This window comes from Ovis aries, chromosome 13 (genome assembly GCF_016772045.2).
Source record: "Ovis aries strain OAR_USU_Benz2616 breed Rambouillet chromosome 13, ARS-UI_Ramb_v3.0, whole genome shotgun sequence".
In the NCBI taxonomy this organism is placed as follows: Eukaryota; Metazoa; Chordata; class Mammalia; order Artiodactyla; family Bovidae; genus Ovis; species Ovis aries.
In genome coordinates, this window is record NC_056066.1 from 62,968,443 (window position 1) to 62,982,320 (window position 13,878).

Genomic DNA, 13,878 nt, shown 5'->3' on the forward strand with positions numbered 1-13,878 from the left:
TGACTTGTCCAGGTCTGTATAGCTGGTAAGTATGGAGCTATAATTTGTATCCACTTTGTCTGGCTCTGGCATGTGGGCTTAGATTTAGCACCATTTTCAAGTGTACATCGTATGTAGGTGTTAAGAAAAATCATCCAATTATTCAAAACTTGGAAGTAAAGCAAAAGAATAACTATATGGAACTTGAATTTGCTTTTTCAGTTAACAAGTATGTCTTGGCAACCTTTTATTATAAGTAGATCTACCTACTTTTTAAATGTTGCATATTATTCTCCATAGTTTGTTTTACTAGTTTTCCACTTTGGACATTCTAGTTAATTCCACTTTTTGAAGATCTTTTGAATAACCTTTCCTACACAACATTTTGTGCACATAAACTAGTATTTCTTTGGGATGGAGACCCACAGTGGAATTTACAATCTACTGCATGAAATATGGCAACTCATTGTTTGGTGTTGTCCTGATTATTAGAAAGATTGAGCATCTTTTAAAAAATGTTTATTAGCTATTCAGATTTTCTTTTTTGTGCATAGTCTATTTATTGTTTGTCCATTTTTCTATTAAATTATCTTACTTTTCTTATTGGTTTTAAGGAGCTCTTTACTTATTTTGAATATTGATTTTTTGTTGAGTATGTTGCAAATATTTTATCTCAGTCTTTTGCTTGCAAAAGACAAGTCTAGTTAAAAGAATTTTGCTTTTGGTATCTTTGTACATAGAAGAGTTTGGAAATTTTAATCTCTTGTTTTAATTTAGAGACTTTGGGAGGCAGAATACTTCAGAGTAGTTCAAAGTACTGGGTCTGAAGTCACAAGTTCTAGCTTCCAATCCCATCTCTGCTGTTAACTGAACCCAGTGAGCAACCTGGTTGGTGGGAAAGCCCTATCCGCATGTATAGAAAAGGGGGAATAATAATACTTCTTTTGCTCATTGTAAGGATTAACGGGATGGAGTGTATGAAAATAGCTCGGTAATAATAATGACAGCTAACAATTATTAACATTATGATCATGACATTTGAAATACTTGGAACACTGTCGGGAGAAGTGAGTTGCCTAAAGACAGGCGCAAAGGACCTTAACCTGGAGAACTCAGGTGAGGCATTGCGCCCTCCCCCCCTAAGCTCCGCCCCCTAGGGCTCCGCCTCTGGGTTCTGGCAGTTGCCTTGGCCACAGCTGGAATCCCTAAGCCTGAAGAGTGGAACTTGCATGTGACGGGCGCCCGTGACGCAAGGGGGCCGGGACTGAGAAGCAGGGTGCGCCGGGATAGGGTAGTAAGTTCGCGCGGAAGGGGCGGAGCAGGTCAGGAGGCGGGGTTTAGTGCGACTCGGTCCAAGGGCCAGGCTTCCGCGTGCGTTGGTCTGGCGGGCGAGAACGCGCGGCGGGGGCGTGCCCGGCGGGCGGGGCGGGGCCAACTGGGGGGCGGGGCGGCGCGCGGCCTAACGGCGGCGGCGGCGGCGGCGGCGGCGGCATCAGAGCCTTTGGGGTCGGCGAGCTTGGCGGCTACAGGTCCCGCAGCGGTGTCTGCGGGGGACCCGGGCCGCGAGTGGAGGCGGAGGTGCGCGGCAGCGGCGTTGGGCGATGGTGGGCGTCCCTGGAGCGGCCGCCTTCCAACGTAAGCGGGGCGGGAAAGCGGGCGGCTGAGGGGGGCGTGTGAAGGCCTGCAGCTCCACAGGCGCGAGCTCCCGGGAGGCCCCCGGCGCGAGGCCAGGCTGGTAAACTGAGGCCCCAAGAAGGGCGGCAGATCCAAGGTCACCCGGCAGGCCGGGCCTTCCCTGGCTCCCAGGGCCACCCAGGCTCCTCCTGCACCGCTCGAGAGCTCGGAGCTCGTGGTGTGCGCGAGTCTCTGGGCACCGCGGCCTCGGAGCCCTGGCCGGGCCGGCATCCATCTAACTTGCCGGCGGACAAGGATTGTTTTGTTCTCCTGGCGCCGAGGCCACTAAGTCCGGCCCTGGAGAAATATTACACACATCCAATTTCGAAGGGTGTGTGGCGGATGGTGGAAGAGGCGAGGATGGCCCCTCTGAGGGGCCTGTTGAGTGCAGGCTCAGGGGTCTGACTGCCGGGGTTCACATTGCGGCTTCTCCGCTTACAGGCGGTGACCTTGGGTCTCTATGAGCCTCAGTTCCCCCTTCTGCAAAATGAAGGCGAGAAGAACATCTCCAGCCCTTCCCCACGCCGGTTCAGGGTTTTGTGAGGCCAAATAGGCTTGATACGGACTCTGGCACGCATAGGCGTGAAAACTGTCATTATTGTAATCGCTGTTAAACCTCATCCAGAGTGAACCTCACTCGGGAAAGCTCGAAATTCAGCTCTGATTGTGTATTTATTTGAGATTTTAATTTTCTTTTAGGTTAGTCCTGCTTTATGATCCAGTTGTTTTTCTTACCTTCATTTCTCCTTTTCAGCATTTATCAACTGTACCTCCTAGAAATGTGAGATCTTTGGAGGAGGTGTGGGTCTCTTAACAATAAAATTTTCATTGTTTCTTGTTTGCAATAATAGCCATAATAGCCAACATTTTTTGAGCAGCAGGCATGTTGCATTCTATTCATTTAGTATTTATTAAATCAAAAGGACCATTTCGGCCCTGGGAATATAGCAGCAAACTAGATAAACCAGACTCAAGCTTTGAGTTTTAGTTGGGGGAAGGGAGAGAGACACGTTCAGTGAGGAAACAGATAAATCCATTTTGCATGTTTTCTCTCATTTAATCCTGGTAACATAGATAAGAGTTAAGTATTTGTGTATGCCCATTGTGCAGAGGATGAAGCTGAGGACAGGAGGAACCTTGTGGATTTAGCCTCAGAGCCCAGGTTCCTCCACCCATAAAAGGGGGGCTTTACACAGCCTCTCTTCTTTGTTTGATGCCCATTAAATGTTGGATTGAAGAAATGCAGAGTAGGTAGGTGGACCCAGCTAATGCCTCTTCATAGTCAGTCTGCAGTTGCTGCTTTGGAAAGTTTAATCTATTCCTCTTGGAGTTTAACTCAGCAGAGACTAGCAGAGGTGACCCTTAGGTCTGACAAAGTTACACTATCTCTGTATAGTGAAAGGACCTTTAATATGAACTTAGATTTTTTTTTTAATGCCCAGATCTCTTTTATGCAGTTTTCTGTTTAAGCTCTAAAGTACAATTTTTTGGTTCTATTATGTAACTAAGGTTTGTTTTTTGTTTGTTTGTTTATAGTCATCCTAAGAGAATTCTGTATAACATTTCTAGGCAATGTGCTTAGTATGTTTTTTTTTTAAAGTCTGGAAGTATTTATAAGTTGCATTAAAATGTTGAGAGACTTTTTTTTTTTTTTTCTGAAGAGAATTTTTTTAAATGAGGTTCTCATGGTACAGTTAGATTCAACATTGACCATCTGCCAAGCACCCGGTCCTTGAGCTGATGTAGGGGTTCCAAATATAAAGACCAAACTCTTACCTCACTGAAGTTCACCTATAGTCTTGATTGGCTAATGTTTCTTAGCTAAAGTGGTAGGCAGAGAGAATGGAGGAACTGAGTCCCTGGGGGAAATAGTCTAGAATAGTGGCCTCAAATGGTTTTACTGTTCTTTGTATCAGTAAATATGGTTGAGTATGCACACACATTATGTGTGTTTAAGTTACTATTACAGTGTTGACTGTACTGTCTATTATGTACATTTTATAACATGTGCAAAAATAGACATTTTACAAAAGGATGAACTGAAACAAATATAAGTAGAAGTTCCAGTGTTTGGCTTTCCACACCCTAGTGTGTGAATAATAACTGTGCTCCCTGTGGTGGAGACCATTGATCTTGTAGTCCAACCTTCCCCTCAACCCATGATGTCTGTTGAAATTCAGTTCTGAAGTTGTGCCTAGATTGAAATCCTGGGGTCCAGTCCTTCCTAGCTTTGAGACTTTCAGCACTACTTAACCTTTCTGTGCACTTAATTTTCCTCACTTGTAAAACTGAGAAGAGAGTTCTGTCATCTCCTTTTCGGTTTTACTGTGATGACTTACTGTGATGTACATATTAGTAGAATGTATGTGTTAAAATATGTAGAATACTTACACTGGGCCTGACATACTATTTTGAGTGCTGTTAGTGGCTAAGGATACAGATGACTTGGAATCTCACAATCTAGTAGAAGTGAAGTGAAAGTCGCTCAGTCATGTACAACTCTTTGCGACCCCTTGGACTGTATAGTTCATGGAATTCTCCAGGCCAGTATATTGGAGTGGGTAGCCTTTCCTTTCTCCAGGGGATCTTCCCAACCCAGGGATTGAACCCAGGCCTCCCACATTGCAGGCAGATTGTTTACCATCTGAGCCACCAGGGAAGCCCCAATCTAGTAGAGGTCCTGCACAAATAGCTGGATAATGATAAAGTGCTTTAAGTTCTCAAAGTAAAGGCTTTGGGGAATGCAGAGTAGGCGCATTGTAATTGTTCTTTGAGGGTCCAAGTAAGGTTCAGGTAAGGAGGTGACATTTGGAAGGAGAGGGACTTTTTCCAGGAGGATGAGGCGTGAACCTTATTGGCTGAGAGTATAGAGTGGAAACTGGGGCTGTTGAGGGCTTGGTGAGTGGTTCTCCAGATCTGGACCTGTGGGAAACCTTGTTAATAGATAAACAGTGAGTTCTGGCTGAAGTTATGCCTGCCAGGGGCTGGATGGCAACGAAACCTGTCCTAGAACTTTTCACAGCACAACAGCTCTCTCCTCTCTGGTGGCACTCATTCTGTCTTCTTAAGATATCTAAAGATATGAGTGCAAACTCCAAAGTATTAAGTTCCTTGAGGGATGCGATAGTATCTGCGTTATTGTAATTTAATTTGCCTAGTAGGTAAGTGCAAAATCCACAAATGTGGAGAAAGATACGTACATTCTTGAACCTAAAAGATTTCTGAACAGTTACAAGTGGGATGGTAAATGACCATACTCAATTAGTGAAAAACTCACCCATAAATATTTGATGGTAGATAAGCATTACTCTTCAAAAGGGGTGAGAACTGTCCCATTCAGTAACTCTCTTCTTATCTGGCACTTAGCTTAGGATGAAAGAAGAGATGTGAGAGTGCACCAAGAAGACTTCTCTGAGGTAGAATTAGGTCCCTTCTGTTGGCTCCTCTAGGTCCACTCTCCATCCTTTCCCACCCTGGGAAGCTGACTGACTTAGACTCCATCAGTTGGCTTTCTTCTCATCTGAGGATATGGAATTTAATTATCCTGCTCCCTTCCTATGAGTGTTGTCTCTGTCTAGCTGTGTCCCTTGTTCTTCTTCTGAAGGAAATTCTCCCTGCATGCATGACTTGCTCCTTCTGGTTTGGAAAGTTTGTATTTCCTTTGTTCTTCAGGCTTAGAGGTACTCTTACTAGGCCTAGGGTACTTATTCGAGCCCAGATCATAGCGGATGTAAAAGCAGCAAATGCACTTGAAGAGGAGAGAGGCTATTCCAGCTAAGGATACTGACAAGGAGAAACTGGGTCTCATTTTTTCCCCTGGTCATCACCTGCTGTGGCACACTGGTGTGTTCAGTCAGTTTTCCTCCCAAACTATTAGGATATGAAAAAGAAAAAATGGAATAAGATTAAAAACATCCATAACTTGTGACCACACAATAAAGACTAGTAAATTGCAGTTAGTAGCCTGTTTAAAACCACAGGGATAGACATGAGATAGGGCTTCTCTGAGAGCTCAGTTGGTAAAGAATTCGCCTGCAGTGCTGGAGTCCCCGGTTTGATTCCTGGGTCGGGAAGATATGCTGGAGAAGGGATAGGCTACCCACTCCAGTATTCTGGGGCTTCCCTTGTGGCTCAGGTGGTAAAGAATCTGCGTGCAATGTGGGAGACGTGGGTTCAATCCCTGGGTTGGGAAGATGCCTTGGAGAAGGCTACCCACTCCAGAATTCGGGACTGGAGAATTCCATGGATTGTATAGGCCATGGGGTCCCAAAGAGTTGGACACAACTGACTGACTTTCACTTTCATACATGATATAGGTTGTTTGGCGTAATGGAAAAAGCAGAATTTGGAGGCAGACTTTGGGTTTGAGGTTCCATTCTACTGGGAAGTTACTCGACCTCTGAGAGTTGTTTGTTTATTTGAGGTTAACTCTTGCCTAATAATAATGATGACTAATATTGAATGTTTATTTTGGGCCATCTTTTGCCTTTTAATCCTTTACTTTTATTTATATATCCTCTTTTACAAACTAGGAAATTGACTCAGATCTCACCTGTGCATGCTAAGTCTATTCAGTCATGTCCGACTCTGTGCAGCCCTATGAACTAGCCTGCCAAGCTCCTCTGTCCATGGGATTCTCTAGGCAAGAATACTGGAATGGGTTGCCGTTTCCTCCTCCAGGGGATCTTCCTTACCCAGAGATCAAACCCACGTCCCTTACATCTACCTGCATTGGCAGGTGGGTTCTTTACCACTGGTGCCACCTGGAAATACATAGAGCTAATAAATGCACAGTTTAAAATCTAGATCTTTTGTGACTACAGAGCCTGACTTCTTAACATTAAGGTAGCTGCTGAAAGCTTTTAGACTGGAAAGGTGGTTTAAATAAGAGTACAGTGGATGCATGTAGCAGTAGGATAAAGATGAGTTAATACCCTGAGTTCATACTTCCTCCAGGGTAGGGAAAGCAGGAGGAAAGATGAGGAAGTAAGATTTCTTACCTGCTGGTTTTAGCCGCAATTCTTAATTTTAGAGTATTGTTTTGAACTTCATAGAAAGTGATCATTCAATTGTAAAGATTTACTTAAGATCCCTGAAAGTTTAAAGGCTGAGGGAGAATCTCTCCCCTAGTTATCGTTTTTGCTTTAGTAAAATTACAAAGAGGAGGGGTCTTTCTGGTGCTGTATTGACTGGCCCCCTGTGCAATATGAGCTAGTATATTTATATGTGACAGAGTCTGTCTCTGGGTTTTATTATGGCTGGTTAAGTAACTTTTGCCTCTGTCTCTGGTTTTTGTCTCAGGCCTCTCCAAGGCCTGGAGGCTATCTGAAATTATAGCAGTTGGGGTATCATAAATTAAACTTGTAAAATGAGTCTGTAGCAGATATGTCAACTGAATCTGACTGTAAGTCCAGTTGAATTCTTTAAAAAAAAAAAAGTCTTTGCCGCATTTTCTTCTGGGCACTTTTCATGTATGTTGTGCTCAGTTCTGTCCAACTCTTTTGGACCCATGGACTGTAGCCCACTAGACTCCTCTGTCCATGGAATTTTCTATGGCAGGAATACTAGAGCGGGTTGCCATTTCCTCCTCCAGGCGATTTTCCCAACACAGGATCAAACCCAAGCCACCTATGTCACCTGCATGGCAGGCCAGTCTTTACCACACGCCACCTGGGAACCCCCTTTCCCGTATGTCATCTCATGTAATTCTTAAAAACATCCTTGAGAGGGAGTTAGTATCTCTGTTTTACAGATGAGAAAGTAAGTCTCAGAGAAGTTAAATAAATTCCCCTAGGTCACACAGTTAACCAGTAGCAGATACACTATTCACACTTAGTTCCGTCCTGATAACTGAATTCACTGAGATCTGAGTCCAAAACCCACATTTTTCACTCTCTACCATGTGGCTTCTTCTTTTCACTAGCTAAACTATAGGTTTTTAGACATATGTTCCCAAGGATCCTGGTGTTCCCTGAAGATACTTGATTTCCCGTCATTTTTCTTCAACACCTTTCTTTAACATCTTTCCTTATTTAAAAATATCCTGGGATTGGATATGGTTTAAAGAGTGCTGTATTAAATCTTGGTCTTGTTTAGAGGTATTCTGAATTGGCCTTAGCCATGAATTAAAAACAGAAAACAAAAAGGCAGCAGAAACTCCCAGCAGCCTTTACCAATTCATCCCATATGTTTCCTGATTTTAGCAGTGAAGCACATGATGGCTGTGAACATCAAAAGCCCAAGAAACGTCCATGCTAATTTTGCATGGCCCTGTGAGGAGCTGTCAAATATGGATCATCAAATATAATATATGGACTGTACAGTAAACCTTTACTTTGGAATGTGGCTCTTTAAAATATGGTTCTGGCCCTCTATTTTGTATTCCTGTAATTAAATGCAGAAATCAAAGTAAAACTCAGAGGTACTTGGAGCTAGGTATCCTTCTGTCTGGATTGATAGCTTTGGAGTTGGCTAGACCTTTCAATTAAATTAGCTGATGGCGACAAATATGTAATCTGACCTCTCCAGCAACTCAAGTGAAATGTTAATACCAGGCATAGCAGAGTTCCCTTGACACACTGCTTTGACCTTTTCCTCTCATACAGATGTTTCCCTTATTCCTTTGTTAACTTAGCCATCTCAATGCAGAGGTCCTGCCTGCTTTTAATTTTTTGAAGCCACATGGGAACAGACATTCAGATAGCACAGATTTATTCATTGTTACCTTATATCCCTAGAGGTTCACTAATCAAAATCACTATTTCCTCTATTTCACATAGTTTTTAGCTGGTTTACTATCTCTTTCCACTATCCTCTCCCTCTCCCATCCCCCATAGAAGTTAAAACACTAGTGATATTTTTTTCCACCAAAAATGTGGCAGTATTTCTTTGTCCTTAATTTTGAGAAAGTGATTATGATTCATTTTGTTTCTCTCTTGAGAAGTCGCATCAACCTTACAGGGCAGAAGCTGGCAGAAAGCAAGTCTTAACTGCCTAAATTAAAAGTAACAGTGGCTTAGAAGAGGCAGGTTCTGCGGTGGGGAAGAGGAGATGATGGTCTTAGCTCCTCTGGCATTCATTCACTAGCTGCCTGGAGCTAGGCGCTTAGAAGCTCAAGTTTTCATAAGTTCCTACTTAAGGGCTTCTCTTGAGTTGTGGCCCCTGGGCTCAGCAGTTGCTCTTAGGCTCGGCAGTTGCGCCTTAGGGGCAACTCACCAGGACCAGGCGTGGAACCAGCATCCCCTGCGCTGGAAGCTGGATTCTTAACCACTGGACCACCAGGGAGGTCCCTATATTTTTTTTATATATGCATATTAATTTTTGAAACTAGAGTAAGTTACAAGTATGATACTTCTTTACCCTAAATATGATAATGTATATTTTCAGTAAACTAAGATATTCTCTTATGTAACCACAACGATGTTCTTTCCAAAATCAGGAAATACAGATTGGTTATAATATTATTATCTAATATACTGACTTTATTCAAATTTTTGCCATTTGTTTCAATGTTTTTTGTAGGGAAAAATTTTTCTAATCTAGGATCCAGTCCAGGATCTGCATAAAATATTTGTTTACTCTCCAGTCTCCTTCAGTTTGAAAGAACCCTTCAGACTTATCTTTCATGATCTTGTCTTTTTTGAATGGTATAGGCCATTTATTTCATAGAGTGTCTCTCAACTTGAATTTGCCTTCCTTATGAATAGATTCAGATTATGCATTTTGATGGGAATATTGCAGAATAATGTTACATCCTTCCCATTGCATCATATCAGGAGGCATTTGATATCCATTTGTTCAGTACTGATGATGATAACTTTGATCACTTATTTAAGATAATGTCTGTCAGGTTTTTCCACTATAGAGTTTAATATTCTCCTTTTTAATTAGTAATGTTAAGGAAGGTGCTGCTGCTGCTGCTAAGTCACTTCAGTCGTGTCCGACTCTGTGCGACCCCAGAGATGGCAGCCCACCAGGCTCCCCCGTCCCTGGGAATCTCCAGGCAAGAACACTGGAGTGGGTTGCCATCTCCCTCTCCAATGCAGGAAAGTGAAAATGAAGTCGCTCAGTCGTGCCCGACTCCTAGCAACCCCATGGACTGCAGCCTACCAGGCTCCTCTGCCTATGGGATTTTCCAGGCAAGAGTGCTGGAGTGGGTTGCCATTGCCTTCTCTGATGGGAGATACTGAGTCCATGTAAATACCTTGATTTCATCAAACTTTTATCCGGTAGTTGTAGCATCTATTGATGATGTTTGCCTGAGTCAGTTATTACTATGATAGTTGTGCTTTCATATTACAGAACTGTGCTATCAGTTTTTATTTTCTACATATCAGTTTTATTCCTTTCAGCTTATCAGTTTTAGTCTTTGCTTATTGGTTAACATTCTGCTGGAGAGCATTTTCTTACCCTTATTTGTATGTATTAATATGGATTCTTATTTTATGCAGTAGGTCATACATAATCTGTTACTGTCAGCATTTTTTGTGGTTTTCACATTGTCCCAGATTCGGCAGTGGGAACCCCTTCAAGCTAACTTTTGACAAGTTCCTAACATTCTTGAACCTTTTTGGCACAAAAAAGATGTTCCAGGCTTATCTTCCTACCTGAACTTTGGAATCAGCTATTTCTCTAAGATGTTTCTCTCCTAATTTCTGTTAGTGGAGAAAATTATTTAGAAATCAAGATCTAGTTGCTGTGTATGCTCATTGCTATGGGTTGTCATTGCTTTCAGATCCCTTCAATGGGCAGAGCTAAGACATTTATGTATATATACACACACACACATATATATACACATACGTACATATACACATACATATATATACACATATGTCTAAGTTTATTTCTGTTTTTATCTAAATATAATAAAAACTGAAACTGAGCAAAGGGCTCCTGTGCCTCCAGTACTGAAACTCAAACTCTGACAATGGGAGTTTGCAGCAAAGTCAGGATTTCAAACCCACCTGGTCTTTGAGTTGGGGTTATGTTTTAGAGGAAGAACAAAGAGGCATTACTGTGACATTCCTTATTTGTAGTTTTGGGAAGTCAGGATGTCTCTGGTTTACGATTCTCCAGCCAAAGTGGTCCATGGCACTGGGACCACTCATCTTGTGCTGGAGAAGCAACCTGAGTTTGTACATTAATGATGATGTCCATAATAGCAATTTTAGTTGCTTAATGATGTTGTCAGTAATAGCAGTTTTAGTCATCTGACTCTTGTTGATTAGTGTTCAGTTAGCACAGGCTTGAGGTCAGAGTGTACAAGAGAGGGAATCAAATTTTGGATAGAGAGATTGATCATAAACTTGATAAGGGAACTTGGTTTCAGAATTGTGTGTTCAGACTAACACCTCCAATACCACAAAGTTTATTTAGCCTTTATCTTATTTTTCCTGTATTTTTAAGCCCCTTCTCTTACCTAGGGATTGTAAACCCGACTCACATAATCCATAATATATTTATTTGTCCAAACCTAGAATATACTGAAAATAGCTCCAAGATTGCTAACCCATGTTACTATGAAATTTAGTTTATAAACCTCATTATAGCTTTTTGGCTTTAGTCTGGGGGTATGTGGTCAGTATATTATACTCAGAAGTTACTTTGGGAAAACTTCTCAGTGATTTAAGCGCATTGAAACATATATATTATCATATGTGAAACAGATCGCCAGTCCAGGTTCGATGCATGAGACAGGGTGCTCAGGGCTGGTGCACTGGGATGACCCAGAGGGATGGGATGGAGAGGGAGTTGGGAGGAGGGTCTAAGATGAGGAACACATGTATACCCATGGCTGATTCATGTCAATGTATGGCAAAAACCACTACAATATTGTAAAGTAATTAACCTCCAATTAAAATAAATTTTTTAAAAAATAAAAATTAAATGTAACAAACATACTAAAAAAAAATAGATGTAACTCAGCTTACAGAAATTTGATGTATCAGTTCAGTTCAGTTGCTCAGTCATGTGCAACTCTTTGCGACCCCATGAACCGTAGCACACCAGGCCTCCCTGTCCATCACCAACTCTCGGAGTCCACCCAATCCCATGTCCATCAAGTCGGTGATGCCATCCAACCATCTCATCCTCTGTCATCCCCTTCTTCTGCCCTCAATCTTTCCCAGCATCAGGGTCTTTTCAAATGAGTCAGCTCTTTGCATCAGGTAGCCAGAGTATTGGAGTTTCAGCCTCAGCATCAGTCCTTTCAATGAACACCCAGAACTGATCTCCTTTAGGATGGAATGGTTGGATTTCCTTGCAGTCCAAGAGACTCTCAAGAGTCTTCTCCAACACCACAGTTCAAAAGCATCAGTTCTTTGGCACTCAGCTTTCTTTATAGTCCAACTCTCACATCCATACATGACCACTGGAAAACCATAGCCTTGACTAGACGGACCTTTGTTGGCAAAGTAATGTCTCTGCTTTTGAATATGCTGTCTAGGTTGGTCATAACTTTCCATCCAAGGAGTAAGCTTCTTTTAATTTCATGGCTGCAATCTCCATCTGCAGTGATTTTGGAGCCCCAAAAAATAAAGTCAGGCACTGTTTCCCTGTCTGTCTGCCATGAAGTGATGGGACCGAATGCCATGATCTTCATTTTCTGAATGTTGAGCTTTAAGCCAACTATTTCACCCTCCTCTTTCACTTTCATCAAGAGGCTCTTTAGTTCTTCACTTTCTGCCATAAGGGTGGTGTCATCTGCATATCTGAGGTTATTGATATTTCTTCTGGCAATCTTGATTCCAACTTGTGTTTCTTCCAGCCCAGCATTTTCATGGTGTACTCTGCATATAAGTTAAATAAGCAGGGTGACAATATACAGCCTTGATGTACTCCTTTTCCTATTTGGAACCAGTGTGTTGTTCCATGTCCAGTTCTCACTGTTGTTTCTTGAGCCGCATACAGGTTTCTCAAGAGACAGGTCAAATGGTCTGGTATTCCCATCTCTTTCAGAATTTTCCACAGTTTATTGTGATCCACACAGTCAAAGGCTTTGGCATAGTCAATAAAGCAGAAATAGATGGTTTTCTGGAACTCTCTTGCTTTTTCCATGATCCAGCAGATGTTGGCAATTTGATCTCTGGTTCCTCTGCCTTTTCTAAAACCAGCTTGAACATCTGGAAGTTCACGGTTCATTTATTGCTGAAGCCTGGCTTGGAGAATTTTGAGCATTACTTGACTAGCGTGTGAGATGAGTGCAGTTGTGCAGTAGTCTGAGCATTCTTTGGCATTCATTGCCTTTCTTTGGGATTGGAATGAAAACTGACCTTTTCCAGTCCTGTGGCCACTGCTGAGTTTTCCAAATTTGCTGGCATATTGAGTGCAGCACTTTCATAGCATCATCTTTCAGGATTTGAAACAGCTCAACTGGAATTCCATCACCTTCACTAGCTTTGTTCGTAGTGATGCTTTCTAAGGCCCACGACGTCACATTCCAGGATGTCTGGCTCTACGTGAGAGATCACACCATCGTGATTATCTGGGTCGTGAAGATCTTTTTTGTACAGTTCTTCTGTGTATTCTTGCCACCTCTTCTTAATATCTTCTACTTCTGTTGGGTCCATACCATTTCTGTCCTTTATTGAGCCCATCTTTGCATGAAGTGTTCCCTTGGTATCTCTAATTTTCTTGAAGAGATCTCTAGTCTTTCCCATTCTATTGTTTTCCTATATTTCTTTGCATTGCTGAGGAAGGCTTTCTTATCTCTCCTTGCTATTCTTTGGAACTCTGCATGCAAATGGGTATATCTTTCCTTTATTCCTTTGCTTTTCGCTTCCCATCTTTTCACAATATTTGTGTGTGTGTATGTATGTATTTATATGACTGGTTGGTTTTGGTGCATAGTGAAATTTTAAATATTTTTTTCTTGTGAAAAAGGCAGAGTGATTTGCTACTGAGTGGTTTGCCTTTGAAATTCCAAGTAAGGAATTTAAGTGTGCTCATTTCTCCGATATATTTGTAGAGAACTGTAGGTTGCCTTTTTTGAAGTTTTGGAATGGGGAGAGCACTGGAAGGAAGTAGGTGGTAATGAATGAAAGTTAAGTAGTAGTGACTACTGGAGTGAGCACTGTCAAAATAATTAAACTAATGATTAAAGAGAGAGAATGGTTTCTCTGAAAACAGGGTATTCCTGTAAAACCTCCTCGGAGAGGTTTAACCCAGCAGTTGTTAGGTGGTTTAACTAAAATTTCTTAAGCAAATACTGAACCAAACTGAGCA

At 42.0% G+C, this 13,878-nt stretch overlaps 1 protein-coding gene across 4 annotated transcripts in view; it reads left to right on the plus strand.

Annotated features, from left to right (window-relative positions):
* Window positions 1-1,467: 1,467 nt before the first annotated feature.
* Window positions 1,468-13,878, plus strand: part of CBFA2T2 (CBFA2/RUNX1 partner transcriptional co-repressor 2) — a 137,001-nt gene continuing 124,590 nt past the window's right edge. For 3 of the 4 annotated variants that reach the window (XM_027977087.3, XM_027977089.3, XM_042230322.2), the window contains exon 1: window positions 1,468-1,614. In XM_027977087.3, coding sequence (XP_027832888.1) covers window positions 1,581-1,614 — 34 coding nt within the window. In that variant the 5' untranslated portion in view covers window positions 1,468-1,580. The remainder of the gene's footprint in view (window positions 1,615-13,878) is intronic. The other variant, XM_060397711.1, reaches the window with a different exon arrangement.